Source organism: Choloepus didactylus, chromosome 3 (assembly GCF_015220235.1).
Source record: "Choloepus didactylus isolate mChoDid1 chromosome 3, mChoDid1.pri, whole genome shotgun sequence".
Lineage (NCBI taxonomy): Eukaryota > Metazoa > Chordata > Mammalia > Pilosa > Megalonychidae > Choloepus > Choloepus didactylus.
This window is the reverse complement of record NC_051309.1, coordinates 188128575-188152671: the sequence shown is the minus strand read 5'-3', so window position 1 is coordinate 188152671 and position 24097 is coordinate 188128575. Positions and strand designations below refer to the sequence as shown.

Here is a 24097-nt window from a genome sequence, read left to right as displayed (position 1 = left end):
GTTTTTCTGGTTCTTGTTTGCATGAGATATCTTTTTCCAACCTTTCACTTTCAGCTGTGTTTTTCCCTGTGTCTAAAGTGAGTTTCCTAGAGACAGCACATAGATGGGTCCTGTTTTTTAATCCATTCTGCTAGTCTATGTCTTTTTATTGGGGAGTTTAATCTAGTAACATTTAGTGTTATTATTGTAAGGGCAGTACTTTCTTCTACCATTTTGTCTTTTGGATTTTATATGTCATAACTTACTTTTTTCTCTTTCTCCTTTTACCCTTCCTAATAGTCTTCATTTCTACACTCTTCTCCAAACCTCTCTCTCCTGTCTTTTCTGGTACACCCATAAGACATATATTTGTGCGCTTCATATTGTCATTCAGTTCCCTAAAACCCTGTTCCTGTTTTTCCAATCTTTCCCTTATCTGTTCTTTTGCATGCATGATTTCAGATGTCCTGTCTTCCAGTTCACTGATCCTTTCATTTGCCTCCTCTAATCTGTTGTATGCCTCCATTGTTTTTCATCTCTTCTATCGTGCCTTTCATTCCCATAAATTTTGCCATTTGTTTTTTCAAGCTTACAAATTCTTCTTTATGGTCTTACAGTGTCTTCTTTATATTCTTCAACTCTTTTGCCACATTTTCCTTCAGTTCATTGATTTGATTTAGGAGATTTGTTTGAACATCTTTAATTAGTTGTGTCAATTCCTGTATCTCAGTTGAAGTGTTGGTTAGTTCCTTTGGCTGATCCATATTTTCATGTTTCCTAGCATGGCTCTTTATTTTTAGCTGTCTAGGCATCTAATTCTCTTCATTAGTTTATTCTGGAGCTCTTTTTCACTCTTTTACACAGGGTTTTCTGGTTGCTTGACTTTGTTCTCTATTTGTTCTTTGGTATTCAGTTCAACTTATTCTAGACCTCTAAGATAATTTCTGTTGTGTTGATCAGAGTTTTTCAGTTCTTGTTTTCCTGATTTTTGCCCTGCCTCTATGTAACCTTTTGGTGAGAGGGTCTCCCCAGATATGATCAACTCCCTCAAACTTCTCTGAAGTCAGTCTCTGTTCCCACTCCCAGCCCTAGTACATTACTCTTGTTTTTTGTCTCTATAGATTTTTGCTTGAAATTTCAATTAAATTCCATTGTACAATATATAATCTTGAAATGTCAATTAAATGACATCATATAATACGTGATCTTTGGGTCTGGCTTCTTTTTTTAGCATAATGCTTTAAGGTTCATCCACATTGTAGCTTGTATAGTGTTTGCCCCCCCCATACCTTATTTTTGACAAACAGTACTTCACTGTATGAATATAACTCATTTTGCTTACTCATTCATCAGTTAATGGGCATTTGGATTGTTTCCAGTTTCTGATTATTACAAATAAAGCTACTATGAATATTTGCATACAAACTTTCTTTTTTAGATGTAAGTTTTCATATCTCTTGGATATATAGATGCCCATGAGTAGAATCATTGTGTTGTATATTAAATACATGCTTAACTTTTTGAGAATCTTTCAGTTTTCCATAGTGACTGTACCATTTTATATTATTACCAGCAATGTATGAGGGCTCAAATTTCTCCACATCTTCACCAACACTTGTTATTATCTCTCTTTTCATTACAGCCATGTTAGTGGGTGCTAGATGGTATCTTGTGGTTTTAATTTGCATTTCCCTAAGATGTTAAACATCATGTTTATTTATTAGCCATTAATCATTGGCCATTTAGTGTAGGCTAAGAAAAGACTTGGTATCCTATGGGATTATGAATTTTTTAAGGATTTTGAGAGGTTGTGTAGTTTTCACATAGAATTTGTGTCCAACTTTAGTTTTTGCAATATTTTATTTTGTAGGTACAAAAGTAGTTATTGAAAAAGGTATTAAAATACAAATATCTACTTCTTTTGTATGAAAAATGTTTATTAACATATAAAATATGGCAATAAAGTACACAAATCTTAAGTATGTAGAAGGATGAAATTTTACATGTACCTGACTACATATAAATACATATGTATGTAACTAGTGCTCTTTAGTTTTCCTTGGCTACTAAAGCAAATACCATGCAATTGATCAGCTTAAACAGTGGGAATTTATTTGCTCATGGTTTTGAGGCTAAGGAAGTTCAAATCAAGGTGTCATCAAGGTGATGCTTTCTTCCCAAAGACTGGAGTCATGGGATAGGTGCCTGGGATCCCTGGTCCTTGGCTCCTTTGTCACATGGCAATACACATAGTGGCCTCTCCTGTACTCTCTGTTCTCTTCCAGGTTCCACTGATAATCAATTTCTGGCTGCTCTCTCTGTGGTTTTCTGTTTCTCTGAATTTCATTCTACTTATAAAAGACTCCATTAATAGGATTAACACCCATCCTGGGCAATTTCTTAATTGAAGTAACCTCATCAGAGGTCCTATCTACAATAGGTTCACACTCACAGGAATGGATTAAGTTTACGAACATATTTTTCTGGGGTACATACAGCTCCAAACCACTACAAGCACCCAGATCAAGGTAAAGCATTCCTGGCTTATTACAGTTTATTGCAAATTATTTCTTTTACCATTGTCTAAACAATGAAAGATCCTTATAACATTTTAACTCCACTTGCACTTCTCGTACCCTTTATGCTATTGTTGCCTTCTAAAACAAGCAATATTCTTTTTTTTTTTTTTTTTAAATTCATATAGTTATGTTTACCTGTGCTCTATTTTCTCTCCTGAGTTTCCATGCTTCCATCCAGGACTACTTTAAGCAGGACTACTGACAGTGAATCTTTTCAGTTTTTATTTGTCTGAAAACATCTTTATTTTGCCTGAATTCTGACTTTTCCCCCTAGATATAAAAATCAAGGCTAGCGGTTTTTTCTCCTTCAGCAATGTAAGATGTTACTCCATGAACTTCCTCTTTTCATAGTTCTGTTGTAATTCAGCTTCAGACTTAGAGACTTTTTTTTTTCCCAAGTTACTGTGTCTTTTTACTCTGGTTCCTTTTAAGATTTTCTTTTTGCCTTTAGTTTTCAACACCTATGTGTATGACATACCTAGATATAGCTTTCTTCGTATGTACCCTTCTTGGAATTCACTAAGCTTCTTAAATCTGTAGGCTATTTCTCACCAATATTGGAACATTCTCAGCCATTATCTTTTCAAATAATTAGTTTTTCTCTCTCCTCTCTTTCTGGAAGTCCAGTTACACATGTTAGGTTTACTAAATGTTATTTCCATCCTTTTTTTCCTCTCTATGCTTCATTTGCCTATTTTCTATAGACCTCTTTCAGTTTAGTGATCCTATCTTCAGTTGTGCCAGTCTGCTGTTCTAGCTGTTGCTTTAGTTTCTGCAAATGATAAAACATGCAATGGGTTGGCTTAACAACAGGGAGTTATGGTTTCAAAGGCTAGAAGGCTTACTTACTTCCAGGGTTGGTATCTTCTGACTGGCCATTAATCTTTGGGGTTCCTTGGCTTTTCTATCACATGACAATGCTCATAGTGGTGTATCTTCTTCCTGTTTCTGTTGAGTTCCAGCTTCTTGCTTCTTCTCTGGCTTTGGCCACACTGGATTAAGGATACACTGTATCCTTATGTATGTAAGATGTACACTGGATACATCTTAACTAGTAACATTTTCAAAGGTCCTATTTACAAATGGGTTCCTACCCACAGGACCAGGGGTTGGGATCTGAACATGCCTTTTCATGACTCGATATCAAACGGCCATCCAATACTTTATTCCAGATATTTTTCAGTTATGGAATATCCATTTGATTCTTTATGTATTTCAATTCTCTGCTAAAATATTCTGTCCTTTCAACTATCTATTCACCATTTCCTATATTTTCTAAGCAGATTAATCACAAATTTTAAAGTCTGTGTCTGCTAACTACAATATCTTGATCAACTGTGGATCTGGTTCTATTGTTTTTCCTCTTGGTTGTAAGTCACATTCTTGTCTTTTCACATCTAGAAATTTTTTATTGTTTGTTAGATATTGTGGAAAGTGCTATAGAGACTCCAGCTGATATCTTTTACTAAAGAGGGTTTGCTCTTTATTAGTCAGAATCAACCCCTTTATTAGGCATAAGGGTAAGGGTTTGGTTATCTCTATCCAGTGAAGGATTGAGCTGGGTTGCAAAGTTTCAGGAAGATGTATTCCACCTCTGGTTTGGTTTTTAAGTATTTACAGGTTTATTCTGCTTTTAGTACTGATGATGGAAGTTCAGCTTGCCTGGAATTGGAGTTGGTCTCTTTCAGTGCCTATTTTAACTTGAGAGTGTAGTATAAGGTATAGAAGTCCCTTTCCATATCCTCCTTCTTGGGTCTCCTTTTTATTTTTATTTTTTTTCAGTTTTATTGAGATATATTCACATGCCCTACCAATCATCAATAGTGTATACTCAATTGTTCACAGTACCATCATATAGTTGTGCATTCATCACCAAAATCAACCTCTGAACATTTTTATTACTCCAAAAAAAAAAAATAATAGTAAAAAACAAGAATAAAAATACAAGTAAAGAAGAACACCCAAAACATCAGGTCTCCTTTTGACTGAAAGTAATAGTGTAATGACACCGAGTGGTTTTTAGTGCTTCCTTTCCAAATGAAGGTTAAGGTTAATTACGATAACAAAGGGAGAGATTCAGGGGGGAAAAAAAAGACATTGTCACATCAGCTTATGACTGAATGACTGAAGGCTTGATGGTCTCTGTCTCCCAATTGTAAAAGATTACGGAACTTTCACTTCTGCTCTTTGGAGGTTTTAAGCTTATCTCTTTACATTCCTATGCAGTTTCAAAATCTGGCACGTCTTCAGGAAGACAGTCATGTGTTTGAGTCAGACCTCTTCCCTCCAGCAATACTTTTGTCCCCTAAACACCATGAGACCTGGAGACATTTCATCCTGACTTTTAGAAACTTTGGCACACCTTCTAGCTTCCCACACTACTCCAGAATTCAGCAAATGTTTGTGTGGAAAACAGGTCAGTATGTATATTTAAGATTTCTGATCCATTGTGCCAGTCCTACACAACTACCATAAGCTTGCTGGATTCTTTTTCCCTTCGTAAATGTTCTTTTTCCTGGCCCTAAGTCAGTTTGATCCTCAATTCCATGCCTAAAATCCACAAATGTTCTCAAAAAATAATTAGTACATCTAGGAAAAGCTCTTCCCTGTCTTGAATGTTAGTTCATGTAGTTATTTTCTGATTGTTTCTACAGTTTTCCAATATCTTTAAGAACACAATTTTTGCAATTTCACCTCCCCCATTTTTGTCCCTACATGAGGCAGTGGAGGCTTTTAGGAAGTACATAACTTTTTTGTGGACATTCAGTTTATCCCGATTCACAAAAATAATAGCTTTTGGAAGAAAAAAACAAAATACCCTTGACTATGATTTATTTTTAAACCATCTTTCATTGAAAATGTTAGCAGAATGAGGGTGTTTTGTTTTTTTTTTTTTAAACTGTATTTCTAGTTCAAAAATATATCATTGAACTACATCACTAAATTGAATTTCTGTAGTAAGTGGTTATACAACTAGACCTCAGAATCAGTGATCTACCCACAAATGGATGCTGCTTGTTTGATAATATGCTTCAGTTCCCCCCGGGCTGCCTTTCATACAACTTGAATATACTGAACTCCGTTATAGGAATTCACTATTGAAAAACTAATATGTGTGCAGAGTAGTTTTTAGTTTTTTACATTAACTATGCAATCTGAGAGCATAATTATTTCATATGCGACCAACTTTCTATAAAGTTACTTCATTTTGGCTAACTATATGAGTTAATTAATCAGTACATAATAAGTAATTATTGAGAATTTATTATTTATACAGACTGTTGTTAGATATTTCTGGAGAGAGAAGGGAATAAGAAAAATGTATATGATATTCTCTTTCCATCATGATCTTCCATTCTGGTTCAATGATGACCCAATGATATAATTTCCAAGTAATTAGGTGACTTAGTAAATGATAGGAATTTCAATAACTAGCATAACCCAGTCATTTCTGCCAATCCTGTCAGATTGTCAATACTGTAGATAAATTCCAGTTTGTGTACAGAATAGCTATTTTTAAGCAGTCTTACTGAGATATTTTCACATACCATACAATCCATCCAAGGTGTACAATCAATGGCTTTTAGTATAATCACTGAGTCATGCACTCATTACCACAGTCAATTTTAGAACATTTTCATTACTCCAAAAAGAAAAACCCCATATCCCTTAGCAGTCACCTCTCAATTCCTTTATCCTTTCACAGCCCTACATAATAACAGGGTCAAATAAGGGAAAAAATACACCTAATGTAAACAGTGACATTTTAATATTCTTTCATCAATTGTAACAAAAGTACCAAACTCATGCAACGTGTCCACAATAGGGGTGTATATGTGAATCGTGTATTTTTTATGACTTTTCTATAAACCTACACCCTAATTAAAAAAATAATAATTTAAAAAAGCATTATGCTAAGTGAAACAAACCAGACACAAAGTACTACAGTGTATGATTCCATTTTTAAAATGTAAATATAAATAAATTTATAGACAGAGTTAGATAAGTGGTTATGTACCACTGCAGAATAGCTACTTATACATATAGGTGAGTATACATTACTCTGGAAACAGCTTCAACCTGAAGTTTATAATTGGTTTATTGCTAAATGGTTATGTTTATTACATTTCATGAGATGCTGAACTCCGGCAAACTTTGGCAAAGTAATACACTGGTATCACATAGGGGATAAAAAATGCCTGATAATTTTGATAGCAGAAAACAATGACTGAGCAATACTGTGTAATCTAAAGTTTGGTCTACGTATCTTATTACATTTGAGAAGCTATCAATTTTTCCTTCATCAAATACTGTTTTGAGGTAACTGGGCTTGAAACTAATTGATACTCATAAATAAAGGATTTCCTAGCATCCAATTCTTTACCTTTTAGTTTTTTAATATATCCTGACTGTATAACAACTGCAAAAGTTAAAATGTATTTCCCACATTATGATCATAGTTTCACTGAATTACAGAATCATACAATTTAAGAGTGGAACAGTACCTTAGAGATTGTCCCCTAAACTTCATTTCATGGTTTGTCAACCAAAGGCTCAGAAATGCTAAGTAAACTGTTCAAAATCACAAGTCCTTGCTAGTTTTTTTTTATATATACTTTGTGTATGTGTGTGTGTATTTCTGTGTGCGTGAAGAACACAAACATTTTGCTCTATCATCATTTTGAGATGTATCATTTAATAAAATATGATTGGGGAGTTAGTTTTAGAATATATCAATTGCTGTTTTCCTGAAAAAAAATTGGCTTTAAAGCTGAGTTTTACAAATACAATCTTATTTGCCCTTTTAGAAGCATAACAAGATTAGAAATACAATGAGTAGAGAAAGACCATCAATATTACCTCTTTATGGGACATTTTAATTTTCTGATAAAGTCATAATAGTATACCAAATAATTCAGAGTATAGTGACCAGGTCTCCTTTTTTGCATGTATTTAATCCACCTTTTCAGAATTACATTTGGGCCTAGACTTTTTGTGCTACCAGATTCTGTATAAAAAAGGGGTTGTTCTATAACCAAGTACTGAATAGATCTCACTTAAACCTTATTTCATTTCTCTCTTCATTGATGCTTCTGTGTCACTTCTAGGTCAGGAACTACTGACATGAAAGTGAAGTCTTGGCCATGAGAGTAAAAAGTAGGTTAAACTCTGCTCTGATGGAGGAAAGAGAGGAAATTGGAATTGCTCCTCCTCCTTAATACTGCCACAAAAGAAATTAATCTTAAATCACTAACCTCAGGATATCCTGACACCATTATAGAGCAGCATATGGAAGATACAGGGTAATCATACAGAGTAAATGAAGGCACTTAGAGTAATCTTTAGAATTTGTTTACTCACAAGCAGTAGAGTTGACTGTAATAGGTTGAACTGTGTCCCTGAAAAAGACACATTCAAATCTTAACTCCTGGTTCAGTAAATGTGACCTTATTTGAAAATGGGATCTTTGAAGATATTATTCATTAAGATAATATGTCAAACTGGATTATGATGGGCCTTAATTCAATATGATGTCCTGAAAAAGAAGGGGAGAGATGAGAAGGCAGCCATGTGACCAGAGAGGCAGCGACTGAGTTATGCTACAACTAAGGAATGCCAAGGATTGCTGGTTACAACCAGAAACCAAAAGGGAATCATTAAACAGATTCTTCCGTAAAGACTTTACAGTGAGTATGGCCCTTCTGACACCTTGATTTTGGACTCTGGAACTATGAAACAACAAAACTCGGTTGTTTCATGACATTCTGTTTGTGGTACTTTGTTAGGCAGCCCTGGGAAACTAAGATATTGACAATGTATAGTTCCTAGGACTCGCTGCACAACTTGTTTCTTTTTATATTAAAATGGGTGAACAGAATTCCTCTAGAATTCAAGTATACATTAGGCCTTTGGCATTTGCAGATTTAACATTTGTGGTTTCTATTATTTGCAATAACCAAAAGTCAGGCTAAGATAAATGCAACTCTTTCTCCTAAGCAGATTACTCAGTGAGCCTAACATCTACTTTTACCTTACCTTTATCGTCCCTTGCCTCTCCTTTCCTCCTAGGGATCAATAATTGGGAAAGGATTAAAAAACGTTTTTGAAAAATAGCTCCTCAAGTCAAACCCACTGCTAGTGAAGTTAATTAGAAGAAACTGGAAAGCGAAGAGGTCTAAGAATCATTGGCAGAAAATAGGAGCATTGAAACAAAACAAATTCAGGTAGTACGTCTGATTTGGGATGTGAATAAATCCACTATTTGCATTAAGTGACAGAAAAAACACAGTTTGCCAAACCATTTTATTGCATCGTACTGTAGTTTTAAATTTTTGTCTCCTTCTAGATGGCAAGTTTTCTGAGGGCAAAGACCATGACTTTTCATCTTTATATCTCTACTGCTAAGCTTTTGGCATTTATCAATGAACAGTTCTTGAATAAATGCCCAATTTTTTGCATAAATGCAACTTACTTTATCCCATGGTTTTAAAAAGATAATATATTATAAAAAAAAATAAAATTTAAAAGTAAATTTAAAAATTGTAATGCATTAGTAATACCACTGTTTATTACTACTTGAATGATGTAGTGATTTATCAGTTTATATTTTTGTGTACTTTTAGAGCACAACAATAACTGTGGTTTTGCAGGTACAGAGGCTTCCTACAGAGGGAAGGCTGTTATAAACCAAGGATTAAGATTAACACATTTCTGGGACACTTAAGTCCAAGAAAATACATTTTTTAAAACCTAGTTTTTATTAGTAAATTTAGATAAATGGCTGCTGGTACTGAGATACTGTGGAATATGATTACCATGCACAGAGCAAATAGGAGCACACAGTTTAACACATGCCAACGAAATTACGGAGAAAACATGACAGAAAACTTACAATCTGTTGGAACCATCTGTCAGTGCAACACATGGGATAATTGTAGGAAAAACAAATCCTTAAAGCTAAATACAACACAAAAATAGCATACTAAGATGACAATTAAAGTCCTCTTTCCTAGGGGAAAGCTGCTTGTAACGCAAGTAAGTGCTAACGCTAGTGGTGCGTTCCCAGTACATACTAAAACCTGGACATGGAGGAATCGGTAAAACGTTGCGGTATGCGCAGTTTGGCGAATGCATGCAATTGGAGAGGGGGGAACCCATTGTCTTTATCGGATTCTCAAAGGGATCTTTGATACTGAAGTTTTTAAAAAAAGTTTTAAAATCTACCAAATTAGAAGGACCAAGAAGTAGACGAGGTGCCGGCTAGGCCTCATGATGGGGAAGCCACCAGGGCTCACACCTCTACGCGCAGCCCCCGCCGGGCGGTCACAGCCGGGAATCCCGAACGGGAGTGCAGGGGGCGGAGCCAGGGGAGACACCACCCGCCCCCGCCCCTTCCGGCCCTGGAGGGCGCTGTTGTTTACCTCAATATTTGACACCGAACCAAAATGGGAAGGGAGGGTCCTCCTGAGCGTTACTCCGCCGGCGGGAAGCGCCTTGCTTCCAATCGTTTTTCAATACCCGCGACAGGCAGGAACAGCTGCGCTCTTGAGCCCCTGCACCCCTCCCAGTTTCCGCCATCTCTCGTCTTCCTTGGGTTTTACCCCAGCTTCAGAGACTACAGACGGAGCTGGGCAATCCTTCTTCAAGGCAGACTCCCGTCTCTCCCCATTTATTATTCTTTGGACGGCGCAGGGGTCCTGTGGAGCCATAAGGGCAGAGCGACTACAGCTCCCAGGAGACAACGCTGCGAAGCCCAGCTCCGGCGGATGAGACAGCACCTGATCGCTGGATGGGGCGGGGGAAGCAGAGCAGGCTCCTGTTACTTTGGTGCCCGCAAACCGAGCCGCCGCTGCTAGCCACTTTGAGAACCCCCAGTCTCCTGACTTCGTAGTTTTAAATCTGGCGGGGCTTTCCTTCTCCGGCCAACCACTCCCCCCTTTTACTACCGTAGCCACTCAGCGTCAGGCCCGCCATTTTTTAAACCCTTTTCCCGCCACCAATCAGGATCGAGCAGTACATTCCTCTCCTGACCGGTTCTAACGGGTCTGGGAGTTAACGACCTGGTCGACCTACCGAACCTGCTAGGCTGGGGTTGGAGGGCGGGGCCTGGTGAGACATCGGCCAATCGGAAGCCGTCATGGTGAGAGGGCGGGGATTCTCCGGGTTTGAATAATCACCAGACCCAATCAGAGAGCTGGGGGTGTTGCCCATGATCCGGCTCATCAAGTTGCGGTGGCGCGGAGAACTCTGCAAAACAAGAGGCTGAGGATTGCGTTAGCGATAAACCAGTTCACTCGGGAGCACTCGGAAGGAAGCTTCTTGGTGGGATTCGTCCGCTCTCCGAGACTCTGAGGGAAAGTTCCGTGGTTCGCACCAGGTAGGAAGCCCTTTTGATCCCCTCGGTTTCGTGGCCCGCTGTTCCCCCTTTCCTCATGGTACTTTATCCGGACTCGGCGCTTTGGCCGTGGGGGTTCGACCCGACGAGGGGAATCTGGAGTGCGGGTGGATGAGGGCCAGGGGCTGTGGAGGGTGGCTGGTGGGGGCAGGCGCGGTGGGACGGGAAGTTCGCCCGGGTCGGGTTGGGGGTCGTTTTTGAGTGTCCGTAGGGAAATGACGACGCATCTCGAGTGGGGATCGCGTCGTGGCAGCCGGGGGACAGTTCTGTGGGGAAAGGGGTTTGGAAGGCGCCCGCGTTATTCCCTTCCTCAGCCCGGGCCTCCGTGAAGGGCGGGCGGCGGCGCCGCCCCGAGAGGAACTTGCTGATCACGCGTGAGAACTAATTGGCCCGGGCCGTTCTGGTGGTTGCCGGGAGGAGGGTGTGCGCGGAGGCGGGGTGGTGGCGGAGCCTGGCGCTCGCTGCGGCCCTGTTGAGGGCGGGGGCGGGGGCGGGGCGGGTTTGGGCGGGAAGCTGAGCCCCGCCAGCACCCGCCCGGGCAGCCGCGGGCTGGGCGCCGACCATTAGGCTTTCTCCCCTCCAGATAGGCGCCGCCGCGTCAAGATGGGTAAAGGAGACCCCAACAAGCCGAGAGGCAAAATGTCCTCGTACGCCTTCTTCGTGCAGACCTGCCGGGAAGAGCACAAGAAGAAGCACCCAGACTCTTCCGTCAACTTCGCCGAATTCTCCAAGAAATGTTCTGAGAGATGGAAGGTGAGGCAGGAATTCAGACAGCTTCTAGTTTTCAGGTGTTCTTTTTGGCTAGGGCCTCTGGGAGACATGCAACTTGTAACTAAAATTTCCTGTACTAATGAGTCATGCAAATATTTTATGGTTTTAGGTAGGCCACGACAGGTTTTTATATGTTTATTTTTAGGATTCCTAAAACAAAATGCTCCCAGCTAAGGAAAATGAATCTTAAGGAAATGACACATGTAGTAGCCCTTTTTCGTGTTCGGGGTATGTGTGTGTGTAGCTTACAATTTTGCTGTATTATGTTTAACACTTATTTCTCCTGCTCATTTTATGCCCAAAGACAATGTCTGCAAAGGAAAAGTCCAAGTTTGAAGATATGGCCAAAAGTGACAAAGCTCGTTACGACAGGGAGATGAAAAATTATGTTCCTCCCAAAGGTGATAAAAAAGGAAAGAAAAAAGATCCCAATGCCCCTAAAAGGCCACCGTAAGTTTATTTAAAACTCAACCAAATTGCCACTTGGGTTTTTCCTTCAGTTTATTAACTCGGTTGCTTCTTCTCAGATCTGCTTTCTTCCTGTTTTGTTCTGAACACCGTCCAAAGATCAAAAGTGAACACCCAGGCCTGTCTATTGGGGATACTGCAAAAAAATTGGGTGAAATGTGGTCTGAACAGTCAGCCAAAGATAAACAACCATATGAACAGAAAGCAGCTAAGCTAAAGGAGAAATACGAGAAGGTACATTGTTTTCTTACCTTTTTAAAAGCTGAGGTTAAAATTAGGTAGATATTTTCTAAATAAAGTATGCTCAGAGTAGTAGGTGTATAAACTGTAGAAGAGAGTTAGGAAGCTGAGATATTCTATCAGTGGTTGTCATTGGTAAGCAACACAAGTTAATTGAAACCTCATTTCTTATGACTGATATCAGTATTTTTAGCAATGGTAAATCCCTGCACATAAAATCTGATGGTAGTTATGTGGGTCTTTTAGTTGAAAAAGTTGTTTTCATGTAGCAGTATCTATTGAAAATGTGAGATTAGAGGGGGACTATGTATGAGGAGAACGGATTTCGGTAGTGAAAATAATCATTGATTTTAATGCATTTTCTGTCATTAGCTTTCTAAAGTTTAGAGGGAACAAATGTTCTCAAAAGTGAGTTAAACTCTGAATACCTTTTTAGACAGTCATCAGGGTTATTGGTCAATAATCTTAGGTTGTTTACAACTAAATAGTTTTCACAGTTGAGTAATGACACCGGATGCTGATTTAAAAAAAAATTTTTTTTGACAATATTTCAGGATATTGCTGCATACCGTGCCAAGGGCAAAAGTGAAGCCGGAAAGAAGGGCCCTGGCAGGCCAACAGGCTCGAAGAAGAAGAATGAGCCAGAAGATGAAGAGGCAGAGGAGGATGAGGAAGAAGATGAAGATGAGGAGGAAGAGGATGAAGATGAAGAATAAATGGCTGTCCTGTAATGATGTGTGTGGAGTGTGCATGTGTGCTCAGGCAATTGTTTTGCTAAGAATGTGAATTCAAGTGCAGCTCAATATTAGCTTCAGTATAAAAACTGTACAGATTTTTGTATAGCTGATAAGATTCTTTGTAGAGAAAATACATTTTTAAAAATGCAGGTTGTAGCTTTTTGAGGGGCTACTACATACAGTTAGATTTTAAAGCTTCTGATGTTGAATGTTTCTATTTAATGGTTTCTTTAATTTCTTGACTTGCAATGGTAGCACAGTGAACTCCTAGGAATTAGTATCAGTAGTAAATTTTGGGTTTTTTAGGATGTTGCATTTTTTTTTTTTAAATTTTGTAATAAAATTATGTATATTATTTCTATTGTCTTTGTCTTAATGTTAACTTTCACTTTAAAAATCATTTATGGTCTGAAACCTGTCTTAATTTTTGTATTTCTGTCTAAGATTTCTTAGACATAGTTGATTTCATAAAATGTTTTGATGGTTAAGAGAATCTCAGACATGCCCATATTAATCATATATAAAAAGTGTTCTTCAGAAACTAGGTCTGGAATTTAATGAACTTTAACAATTTGTGCAGTTTTTCAGGATGAAAATTAATATTTCTGCCATTCAGTAGCTAATTCCTCCCTCAAGGTTTTTTTAACTTGTTCTTTATTTTGGGAAAGATTTTTTCTTTAATGTGAGACACAGGATCCAGTGTGATGAATTCATACTTAAAAGCACACATACTTTTGGAAAAATAATTAGTAACAAGGTTAAGTTTTCTTTTAATAACTTGAACTAGCTCAAGGTAGAATTCCAGAGTGAATTTTGAGTTATGTCTTTTCAAAGTAGTTTAGCCTAAGAAAGCATTTGAAATGGTTTTTGTGATACCGATGACTTTAATTTAGCTAAATTTCACTAGAACTTATATTTACAGGGGAAGACAGAATTGCTTATTTGAGGAAGCAATTGCTTGTATTTCAATTTAGATAAGTTTTGAAAAATTAACAGTTTAGTAATAAGTGAAATTTGACTGCTAAGTTCAGAAGAAACCACTTTGTTGACAGTTGTATAATTAGACCTGACAATTTTGATTACCTCTATCACGTTTTAATACATAAGGCAGGATTCTTATTACCCAACCATGGAGACTTTGTCTCCATTTTTGCAATAAATATTTAGTAAGGATTATTTTGTTTCTTAAACAGGAAATACTAACCAAAGTTTCTAAACGGAAGTGAGGATTTAACATAATTACCAGAACAAATGGATACTTAAGGAAAAATCTTCAAACCTCTTTATGATTGCCTTCCGTTAATCATCCCAGTGATTAGACATTCAAATATGTGGTTTTCACTGATAAAATGGAAACTTAATTTTCAATATTTTCTGGTGTCAGGTAATTTAATATACTAAAAACTTTGAGTAATGTGTTTTGAGTCGTAACATACCTAGTCTGGATCTCAGTTCTCTTAACAAATAGTAGCTGAATGAACTTTACTTCTAAACTTACTTTTTCACATATGAAGTGGTATCTGCTTCAGTGTTTTAGTGATTAAATGGGAATGTTGTAAAGTTTTTAAAAACTACCTGATAACATGGAAGAGATGTTAAGTGAGAGTTTTTAAAATTGAAATAGAGATCAATTGTTTTTCTGAGGATTTTTAGGTCTATGGGTTAGACCCAGGATAGAGGCCTATTAAGGTTCCATGTTTCCTTTTAGGAATCTTTGTGACTGCTTTCATTGTTTTTTATGTAAAATTTATTTGAAGTTTTGAAGCTAAGAGCTGCTCCAGAGTAAACTCAGGTTTTGAGGTGGGTCCTGCCTGGCTCATGTTTGATATTCTCAAAGTGTGGATCAAAACTTCACATCACTGAAAGATTTAAACCAGTACTCAATCAAGACCAGATGACTTCAGGAGTAAATATGTTAGGAAACACTGAAATGGGGGTTAAGAATTAGGTTTGCTCTCATGCCAGCCACTACTTGGGGGTATGTTTAAGAAAACACCTTTATTTTTCTTTTTTAAAATTGGTCCATATAACGGTACAAAATTTAAAAGGATATATAGTGTATATATATATACACACACACAGAAGTATACATGTACATGTATGTATGGGTTAGAAAACCCTAAGGTCTCTTAGACAGCAAAGCACTCGCATACTTGCTCAGTAGATGACAGCATGCCTTGTAAGTATTTTAACTTGTACTGTAAATAGTAAATCATAATTTATGAATATACCTTAGAATAGTATGAATGTAGCTTATCTTATACCTGACTTTATATTGCTATATATGCTGCTAAAAATGTTTACAAAGCAGTAATTTTATTTCTTGGGGAATAGCAAGAAGAAAGCTAAACTTAGGCCATTGCATAAGATCCAGTCCTTTTAAATGAAACTTAATACTACTCTGTAAATAAGCTGTGAGATTCCTTTTGGAGACTGACATTTTTAGAGAAAGGCAGAATATTGACAGTAGGAAATGTGAAGACCTATGAGGGGCTAGACAAGGAAAAGGGCTGGGTGTGGTGAAGTGAGGTACATATAAGAAAGTAAACTGAAGGGAGTGATGCCTTTACTTTTGTACACTGCTGTATCCCTAGTGTCAGAAACATAGGTGTTGTATAAATATTGGTTGAATGAATAAATCCTCAAGAGAAAGGGACAGCCACTTGCAATCCTGTTGCTGGATGGAAATGTGGATCTATGTGGGTCTAGGATTACCAAATCTTCCAATTTTTAAGTGGAGCCAGAAAACCTAGATGTCTTAAAAACTAAATTTTAAAATGTGACTTTAAAATGTCAATGAATTCAAATTTGAGGGCTCAAAGAAAACATGCAAGATTCTGTCAATGGGCCACTAGTTTTCTGCTTGTTACATAAACTAAGCAAATGAAAGATTATTAATGTTTACTTAAGTCAGGGCTGTTGATAAATTCTTAAGTTCTTGTTTGGCTGGTGAGATGGCCCCTGCCTAGGGGAACAGAGGAAAAGACAGCCTATTAACTGTAAGACAATGTCTTATAAGACATGAACTTCTATGCAAAATGCCTTTATAATGGGTCCTCAGAAAGGCCTAGTCATTAGATTTTTAGATTTTGCACACAATGCACTTTTCCTGCTGATTTGAGGTGTCAAAGAATAACTTAATATGTTAAAAATTATATATGCCTCTGGCTAAGCATTTCTATAGTTGTCTAAGAAACCTCTCCCTGATTGGAAACTCATCTAATTTCTTATCTTGAAGTAAAGGTAAATACAGACATTGTTTCTGAGGTTTTAATGGAACTTCATTTGTTCCTGGGCCTTTGTTCTTTAAGATTTACAGTGCAGACTTCTTATGGGGTCTCATCCTAGCACACAAATAGAACGGTGGCTTAGGAGCACAATTAGACTGTCACATTAAAAGGAAAGAAAAAATAACAAGCAATATGTAGCATCAAATTTTAGAACTGGAAATGATCTTTATATCATTCGACCCAGTCTCATCTTCAGGAAGATGTGGCGGTTAACCTGGACAATGCCCTAGGTCAGGTAAGAGGTAGACACTAATTCATTTACGTTTCTGTGTTATTACTCACTTCACATTTTTCAGTAAAGATGAGATGGCTTATACAAATAACAAAAAGAACAAACTATAATACAAACACAAGGTTATGAAAGAAATTAAGAGTGATGTGACGAGGTGTTCAGATAGACTGGGGTATCAGATCAGGCTTGTATAGGGCTGCTTCTTGCAGAGTTCTTACAGAACTCAATCTCTTAGTCTCAGCTTCCTCATCTGTGAAATTAATTTGTTTTTTCGAGGATTAAATGAGAATACATTTAAGACACTTTTCCTAATGTCAAGACATAGCAAATACTCAATGTTAGCTAAAAGAATACTTGCTAAGATATGTAGGTTAATTCAGTTGCTATGGTAGAGTATCATTGATTTCAGAGATTCTTACAGTTAAGGTAGGGAGGAAAATTAGAGTAATTACATGGGAAACATGTTCTTGTGGAGATTTTTCCTAGCACCAAATAGAAATTTCTCTTTCTGTGTCCTGAAGATATTTATTACTGGAGTTGACTTTATCCTAGACTCCAATGCTAAATTTGTGAACTTGGGCAAGTTATTTAGCCTATCATATATAAATTTTTGACTTAATATATGCCTAATTATAGTTGCTTTTGAAATTTATATGAAGGGCTTGCTGAAGAAGTCTTGGAAATTATCTTTTTCATTCAGTATTATATTACTAAGACTTACTTGTTTATATCTAGTTCATTCATGTTCACTGCGTAACATTACATTGTGTGATTTTAAAAATTTATCCATTCTCTTGTTGATGGACATTTGGGATGTTTCTGGGGTTTTTGCTATTACAAATAGTGGTTCTATAAAAATTCCTGTATAAGTCTGATTTTCAAGTGCACTCCCCTCGAGTAACCTGGTCTGTAAATTCTAGCTATCTCACCAGCCCCAGACTCCTGCTCTTGGCCTCCTCAGCTTAGGCAGTATCACCACTCCCTGCACCATGGTTGGAAGTTCTCCCAAGAAGTCAGATGTGGTGAAACCTAGGTTCAACCTTGTGTTTCCCTTCTCTCAAGTATCACAATCTGCTTTGCCTGTTATCCAGTCCTTGAAAATAGTTGCCTTATATATTTTGTTCAGTTTTATAGTTGTTTAAGACAGCAGGATAAGTCCAATGCCAATTACTATGTCATAGCCAGAAGTGGAAATTTATTCATTTCTATTTTCTACTAAAAGATTTAGTTCTGTTTTTGCCATTTAATCTTTAATTATATCTGGGGTTTATTTCTTGCAACCGCATGATGTAGAAATAACAATTTTTTCCCTTTAAGAATAACCATTTCCCTCCTAGTTTAACTTCTGAGCATCATTCCTCAGAAGGGGGTAATGATATATTTGAAATAAAACAGTCTTAAGAATGTAGTTTTCAGTGGTCTAATTTAACCCTTGGATAGAATTAAATGCATCTTGAAGAATGCTTATTGTTAAATGATCTTGAAATGAAATTTCTCTTGGGCAAAATGTCTTGGCCTATCAATTTCACCTTTTATACAGACTCTGCAGTGTAGCTGTCTCATTCTTCTAATTAAAGACAGATTTTAAGACTTTGAAGTCAGATAATAAAATAATAGCTAACATTTATATTACCCTGACTGTGTACCAGGAACTATTCTAGACACTCTTTGTATGTTGACTCATCCCCAATAACAACCCTATGAGATAGGTACTATTTTCTCTATTTTACAAATGAGGAAACAGGCATAGAAGTTAAACAAGTTGTTCAGGGTCACACAGGTAATTTGTCATGGACTAAGGATTCAAAACCAAATGGTGAGAGTTCAGAGCCCACTACACTGTACTAACATTAGATTGTGACAGCACTTCATTAATTGAAAGTTAATTAATTGAAAGAAAATTAAGGAGCCCTCCATCCCCCATCTGCTCCAATATGGGCCCTGGGCCTGGTTCACTCAAAAAACTGAAATCCACAAAGCTCAACTATGGGCGTTTCAGAATTTTAAAAATCAGAATCGCAATGACAGTCCTTCCTTTAATATCAAATTCCAGGGGCAGTGTCCCGCTCCCCCCAAACCATTCTCTCTGACTTTAGTCCATTTTTGCACAATAGACTGATTCTAATGAATAATACGCATTTTCATGGTGCTTGATACCTTTTACATGTATTAGTACCTTTCACACAGATTAATTTTTACATAAATTAGGTACCTGTCATGTTTTTTATTGAATTATATGTGGATTTTTTTCAATTACATTCTGTCCAGAAATGAAATATATCTCAGATCCCTATAAGAAACTGTATGCTTAAGTGAGCTCCCATTTACTCTAGTCTAGTGGTATGTCATTTTTTCAAATTTCTTAGCTTCTCTCTACAGCAGCTGAGAATTGGAAGACATGACAATAGAAAGCCAGCTGAGGGTAAAACCGGTTTTCCAAGTCAATATTCCCATGCACTTGAATCTGTTAGTAGCCTTATCTTCTCTTGAGATGTGGTGTATTGTACCACAAGGTCCTAGTAGCTTATTTCTAATTTCATTTTGGAAGGCCTCCCTTCTTTTCATTTCTCTATCCACTCAGTCAGGCTGTCTAGCTGTAAAGAATTTTGACTTAAAGAAATTCTTGGTTGTAAGAAATGATTATATAGTAAAACAGACCACCAAGAAAGATTGTAGATAAATGTTGCTTGGATTATTTTTTATAATTGGATAGATGACCTTTTTTTTTTTTTAATGGCTATATATAGGCAACCAGAGGCAAAAACAAATCTTTAAGTTTCCTTCCTACAGATAGATAAGCTCTGAGTATTCTAAGCACATGAAATAGAATTCTAACCAATACTCAAGCACATAATCGACTTATAACCATGGTTTATAATTTTTAGCTATTATGTTAGTGTATCTTCTAAACAATAAAATCAATTAATCCCTTCAAATGTGCAGTGTTTAGACTTATAAATGATTACAAGTACCGAAAAACCTATGGAATAAAATACAGTATTTATTTTTTTATCACCTAAAAAACAAGCAACCCAGAATTGATATACATAAGCTCAAATTTATCCCTAATAAAATCTTGAATATTTATACAATTTCTACAGAAACATACAGTGTATCAAAATCTGCATAAATCAAATTTATAAAATGTGTAGAAATGCATAGTGATATTATCAATTTACAAAGCAAGGACATGGGAATTATTATTTCCAAAGCAGCCTACAGTAGAAAATAGTCATTATGGCAGCAGCTTCTGATGTTTTTGTGTGTTTGGTAAAGTTTCTGATTAAATGTATAGAATTATTCAGAGTAACTTCTAATGAATTGCAGAAAATAACTGTTTAAAATTTACATGGACAGTTCATGTGCCACCTTTCTTAGGCCTATGCATAGTTAACAAGGTTATAATCTATTCAACATGGAAAATGGGGTCTATTTGCAAACACACAAGTGTTTAAAGTACCAATTCTCTCTTAGTTTCTTCTTTTATAGTTGATTTATTTTACAGTTATATAACCATATAAATGTATTCCTTTTTAAATATCCCTAGAGATGAATGAAAGTTAAAATGGCTGATCACAGATCAGTAGCAAAATACAAATTGACAATTCAAAATTATAAATAAAACTTGATTGTTTAGGATGTTTAATGTTAACTTTTACTCCAAATTTAGGGGCCAAGCTTGAAGAATCAAATTTATAGGCTTTTCTTTTAAACAAATGTAAGTTCTTTTTTTAAGCTTCAACTAAAAATACTTCCCTCTGCCAGTACTTTGTAAATTACATTCATTGTAGTGATATCATGATTCAGGGTCAAAAATACTTAATTCACTTGCCATGCTTCACCTCACCACATTTTATAGCACTTATAACTTACGGTTTTCTATCTTTTATGTAATAAGAGACTAATTAGAAATTAAAATCAAATGACTGTTTACAGTATTTGGTTCTCCTAGAGTAGGAACTGTCTTGAAAGATGTTTAAATCCAAACAAATCTTTTCATTGAAAAAAATACTAATAAAAATACATTTTCTAAAAAAAGATAAACACACTTAGGAACTAACAACCAATCTAACAGAAAGTGGTTTGTATTTGTTAAAGAACTGTATTCTTAGATAACTTTTTAAAAATTTTTAAAAAATGTGCAGGGAATTTATTTGGATGAAGATAAATGAAACATCAATTCATTCTTGGCTTCGTAGGTTGCACAGCTTAGGTTACAATTTGCAGGAGTTCTGTCAGGCTTGATCTAAAAAGGGCTTGGAAAGTCTTACCTAGGTTAGAATGAACCTTTGACATGTTTACAGTGGTGTTTTGTTGTTTTGCTATCTCCCTTTCAAGGTTTTAAAATTGGAAATTATTTACAGTTTTCTCAAGTGACAGATACTGGAGAAAAGTAAATCCCAAATGTGAGTGGATAATTTTTCTCTCTGCTAGAAGACCCCTTGGCTATATCAAGGGTTAATATCGATACGAGGCACTGGTAATGCCAGCAGGTAAGGGAGTTAATGCCACACAATCTACAAACCCTATAGAATAGCCTTGGAATGTTCCATGTTGTCATTTCTTTTTCAAGCTGTACAACATTAAACTTCATAGTGAATGGTTACATATAAATTCATTTCTGAGTAGTCTCCTTCTTCCAGGTGACAATTCCATCATATCCATCCTATAAATTTCATCAAAAGCTCTTGAAATATATACTGAGAAATGAAAGAGGCACTAAATGTGTTGAAATTCACCTTTCAAAAAAGCAGCATGACTGTGAAGGAAGGCCACCTTGGCTAATAACCTGTGGCAGTGCTTCAAAATGATGTGAAATTAAATAAAGACACAACAGGTTGATAATCACCAAGTTATATATGAAAGTCTGGTTACTCCAACCTTTTCTTCAAGTGTGTTAAAAAAAAAAATCAAACTGCCTTTCTGAACCCTGAGTGTAATCCCAAAGAAGAGAACAATGCTTTAACTCTGTTCTAGTACAACAGAGCTAAATACAAATAACCAACATCATCTTAAAACAACAAAAATGATGTAAACATCTACAAAGTTTAAGGTAAAAGCAGTTTTGTAAACAGTAACTGCAGATGATAATGTTATCATAAAATCACAGTTTATCATCAATGTCCTTCAAACTGATTAGGAGGTTCCAGGTTTGGAGCTGTACAGAGTTAACAGCTGCAGCAGGTTTCAGGCGGTTTTCAGTCCTGAATAAATTTACCTGTCAGTAGGTAGGTTATTGGTTTCTTTTGTTCTTTCTAAAGACTACGGATGTTATTCATTTCCCACTTTTGACTCATTTTATTGGAGTCGCAATTGGAGATGAACACTTGATGTAGGACCTCTGAGCGATCTAAGCACCTTCCTGAAGGAATGTGAGTAAATCTGTACAGGTTCTGGAAAACACAGCAGGGAAAAAGTAGTTTTAAATTTGGTTTCTTTTGATATCACTTACATTAGAAGTCATTACCTGGCTTCCACAAGGAGACAATTTAAGCAAACTAGACAAGCTTACACCAACCATACTTATACCAACCATACGTCAGTCTCTGGATTTCTCTCTGATTGTCAGTCTTCCAATTCCTTTTATTTTTAAGTTATAATGTACTGCTTGTATCTCAAATTCAATGTATACAAACCCAAATTTATTATCCTTCCCTTGAAACTTCTCTCATTTCTATCTTGGCTAATGACAACACCAGTTTTCCAGTCCCCAATAGGCCTTTCCTACTACCCTTTCCCTCATCATTCATATCCCATGAGTCACTGAGGAGTGATCAGTTGAATTTGCAATGTCTTTGGTATTTATTCCTTTCCATCCCCACTGCAGATGGCTTAGTTTAGCCCTTATCATCTTATGTAGGACAACCTACTTTTCTTCAATAACCCTCTGGCTCAGTTTTCCAAGCATGGTCTACAGACCCTTGGGGTTAACCAAGATCCTTTACAGTATCAAAAGGAGTCAAAATTATTTTCACAATAACACAAAGACCTTATTAGCCTTTTTCACTACATTGACATTTATACTGACAGTGAAAAAGCAGTGGTGCATAAAACTGCTGGAGCCTTAGAATGAATCAAGGCAATGGCACCAAGCTGTGCTAGCTGACATCGTATTCTTCACTGCTACACATTCACAGTTAAAAAAAAAGAAAATGCCAGGTTCACTTATGAATGTCCTTAATGAAGTAGTAAAACTTATTAATGCTATTAAATCTCAACCCCTCAATCATATGTTCTTTAAATATTCTAACAGATAAAAGGGGAAATATGCATGAAGCACCTCTGCATAATGAAGTATAGTGGTTATCTTGAAGAAAAGCACTTGTGTGATTGTTTGACATGCTTGAGCTGAACTATCTGCCTTTGCAATGGAATACCATTTTGACTTGAAAGAACAACTCATTGCCAAACTGTCCCACTTGGGTAGGGCAGGCACTTTCTCAAAAATGATTTGAGCCTGTCACTTCAAGGGGGAAAAAACTGACAGTAGTTAATAAAATTTGAGCTGAAATCAAGCAAAAATAAGAGTTTTAGAAAACTTACCACGAACTTGGCAGCTTCACAATATTTAAAGACTTTTCAGATGAGTTATATTTGAGTGTGACTTCTTGATATTGTATAATGAACTGTGTCAACATTTGGAAGATCTTCATAACTCAGCGAACCATTATTTTCCAAATGTGCAATGCATAATGTTACAAAAGTACCCATGGGTAAAGATCCACTCAAAGACAATTCAGACAAATGGGTTTTATTGTAACATAGGACAAAATGTTCACTGATATGGTTTCAGACTCCATCAAATAACCTTTAAGAAACTCTACTTATTGAGCTGTGGTATAGTATCAAAGAAGAATAGCCACAATTATCTGAAAAGGCTATTAAATTGCCCCTCTCTTTTTCAACTCATAAGCGTCAACTAAAACAACACATTGCCATCAGATTGAACACAGCAGCAGTATGAGAATCCAGTTTTCTTCTACTAAATCAGAGATTAAAGGGATTTGTAAAAATCTAAAACAACGCCATCCTTCTCACTAATTATTTTTTTGTGGAAAATAGTTACTTGTCATTAAAAATGTGTTAACATGTAATAGGGTTATTATTGTTACTTTTTCATGAATACATAAATACTTTAAAATTTTCTCAGATTTAATTTCCAATTTGGGAAATATTGTTAGCTAGGACCCACATAAAAAAAAAGTTATTTGGGGGGAAGACAATAATTTGTAATTGTGTAAAGGGATCCAGAGATCAAAAAGTTTGGGAATTGCTGCTCTAGCTGATTTCCTTGCTTCATCAGTCCATAACTTCACAATGTTTCCAGCATTATTTTCCTAAAATATGACTTGTTCCCTATCATTGCGTTTTTCAAATAACACCAAATACTCTCTAAAACTTAGAAA

The 24097-nt window shown here is 36.4% G+C and overlaps 2 protein-coding genes across 3 annotated transcripts in view; one reads left to right on the top strand and one right to left on the bottom strand.

Annotated features, from left to right (window-relative positions):
- Positions 1-10781: 10781 nt before the first annotated feature.
- HMGB2 (high mobility group box 2) lies at positions 10782-13514 on the top strand. Of its 2 annotated transcripts, none has more exons than XM_037831020.1 (5): positions 10782-10935; positions 11537-11706; positions 12029-12174; positions 12252-12426; positions 12987-13514. In XM_037831020.1, the coding sequence occupies exons 2-5, from the start codon at positions 11557-11559 to the stop codon at positions 13146-13148; spliced, it is 633 nt and encodes a 210-aa protein (XP_037686948.1). In that variant the 5' UTR covers positions 10782-10935; positions 11537-11556; the 3' UTR covers positions 13149-13514. The 2 variants fall into 2 exon arrangements, with proteins under 2 accessions (XP_037686948.1, XP_037686949.1); XM_037831021.1 differs by having other exon boundaries at positions 10811-10935; positions 11541-11706.
- A 6166-nt stretch (positions 13515-19680) lies between these two features.
- GALNT7 (polypeptide N-acetylgalactosaminyltransferase 7) overlaps positions 19681-24097 on the bottom strand; it is a 155034-nt gene continuing 150617 nt past the window's right edge. Inside the window, 1 exon segment of the mRNA XM_037831018.1 lies at positions 19681-22084. Within this exon segment, the coding sequence (XP_037686946.1) occupies positions 21947-22084 (138 nt within the window). The 3' untranslated portion in view covers positions 19681-21946.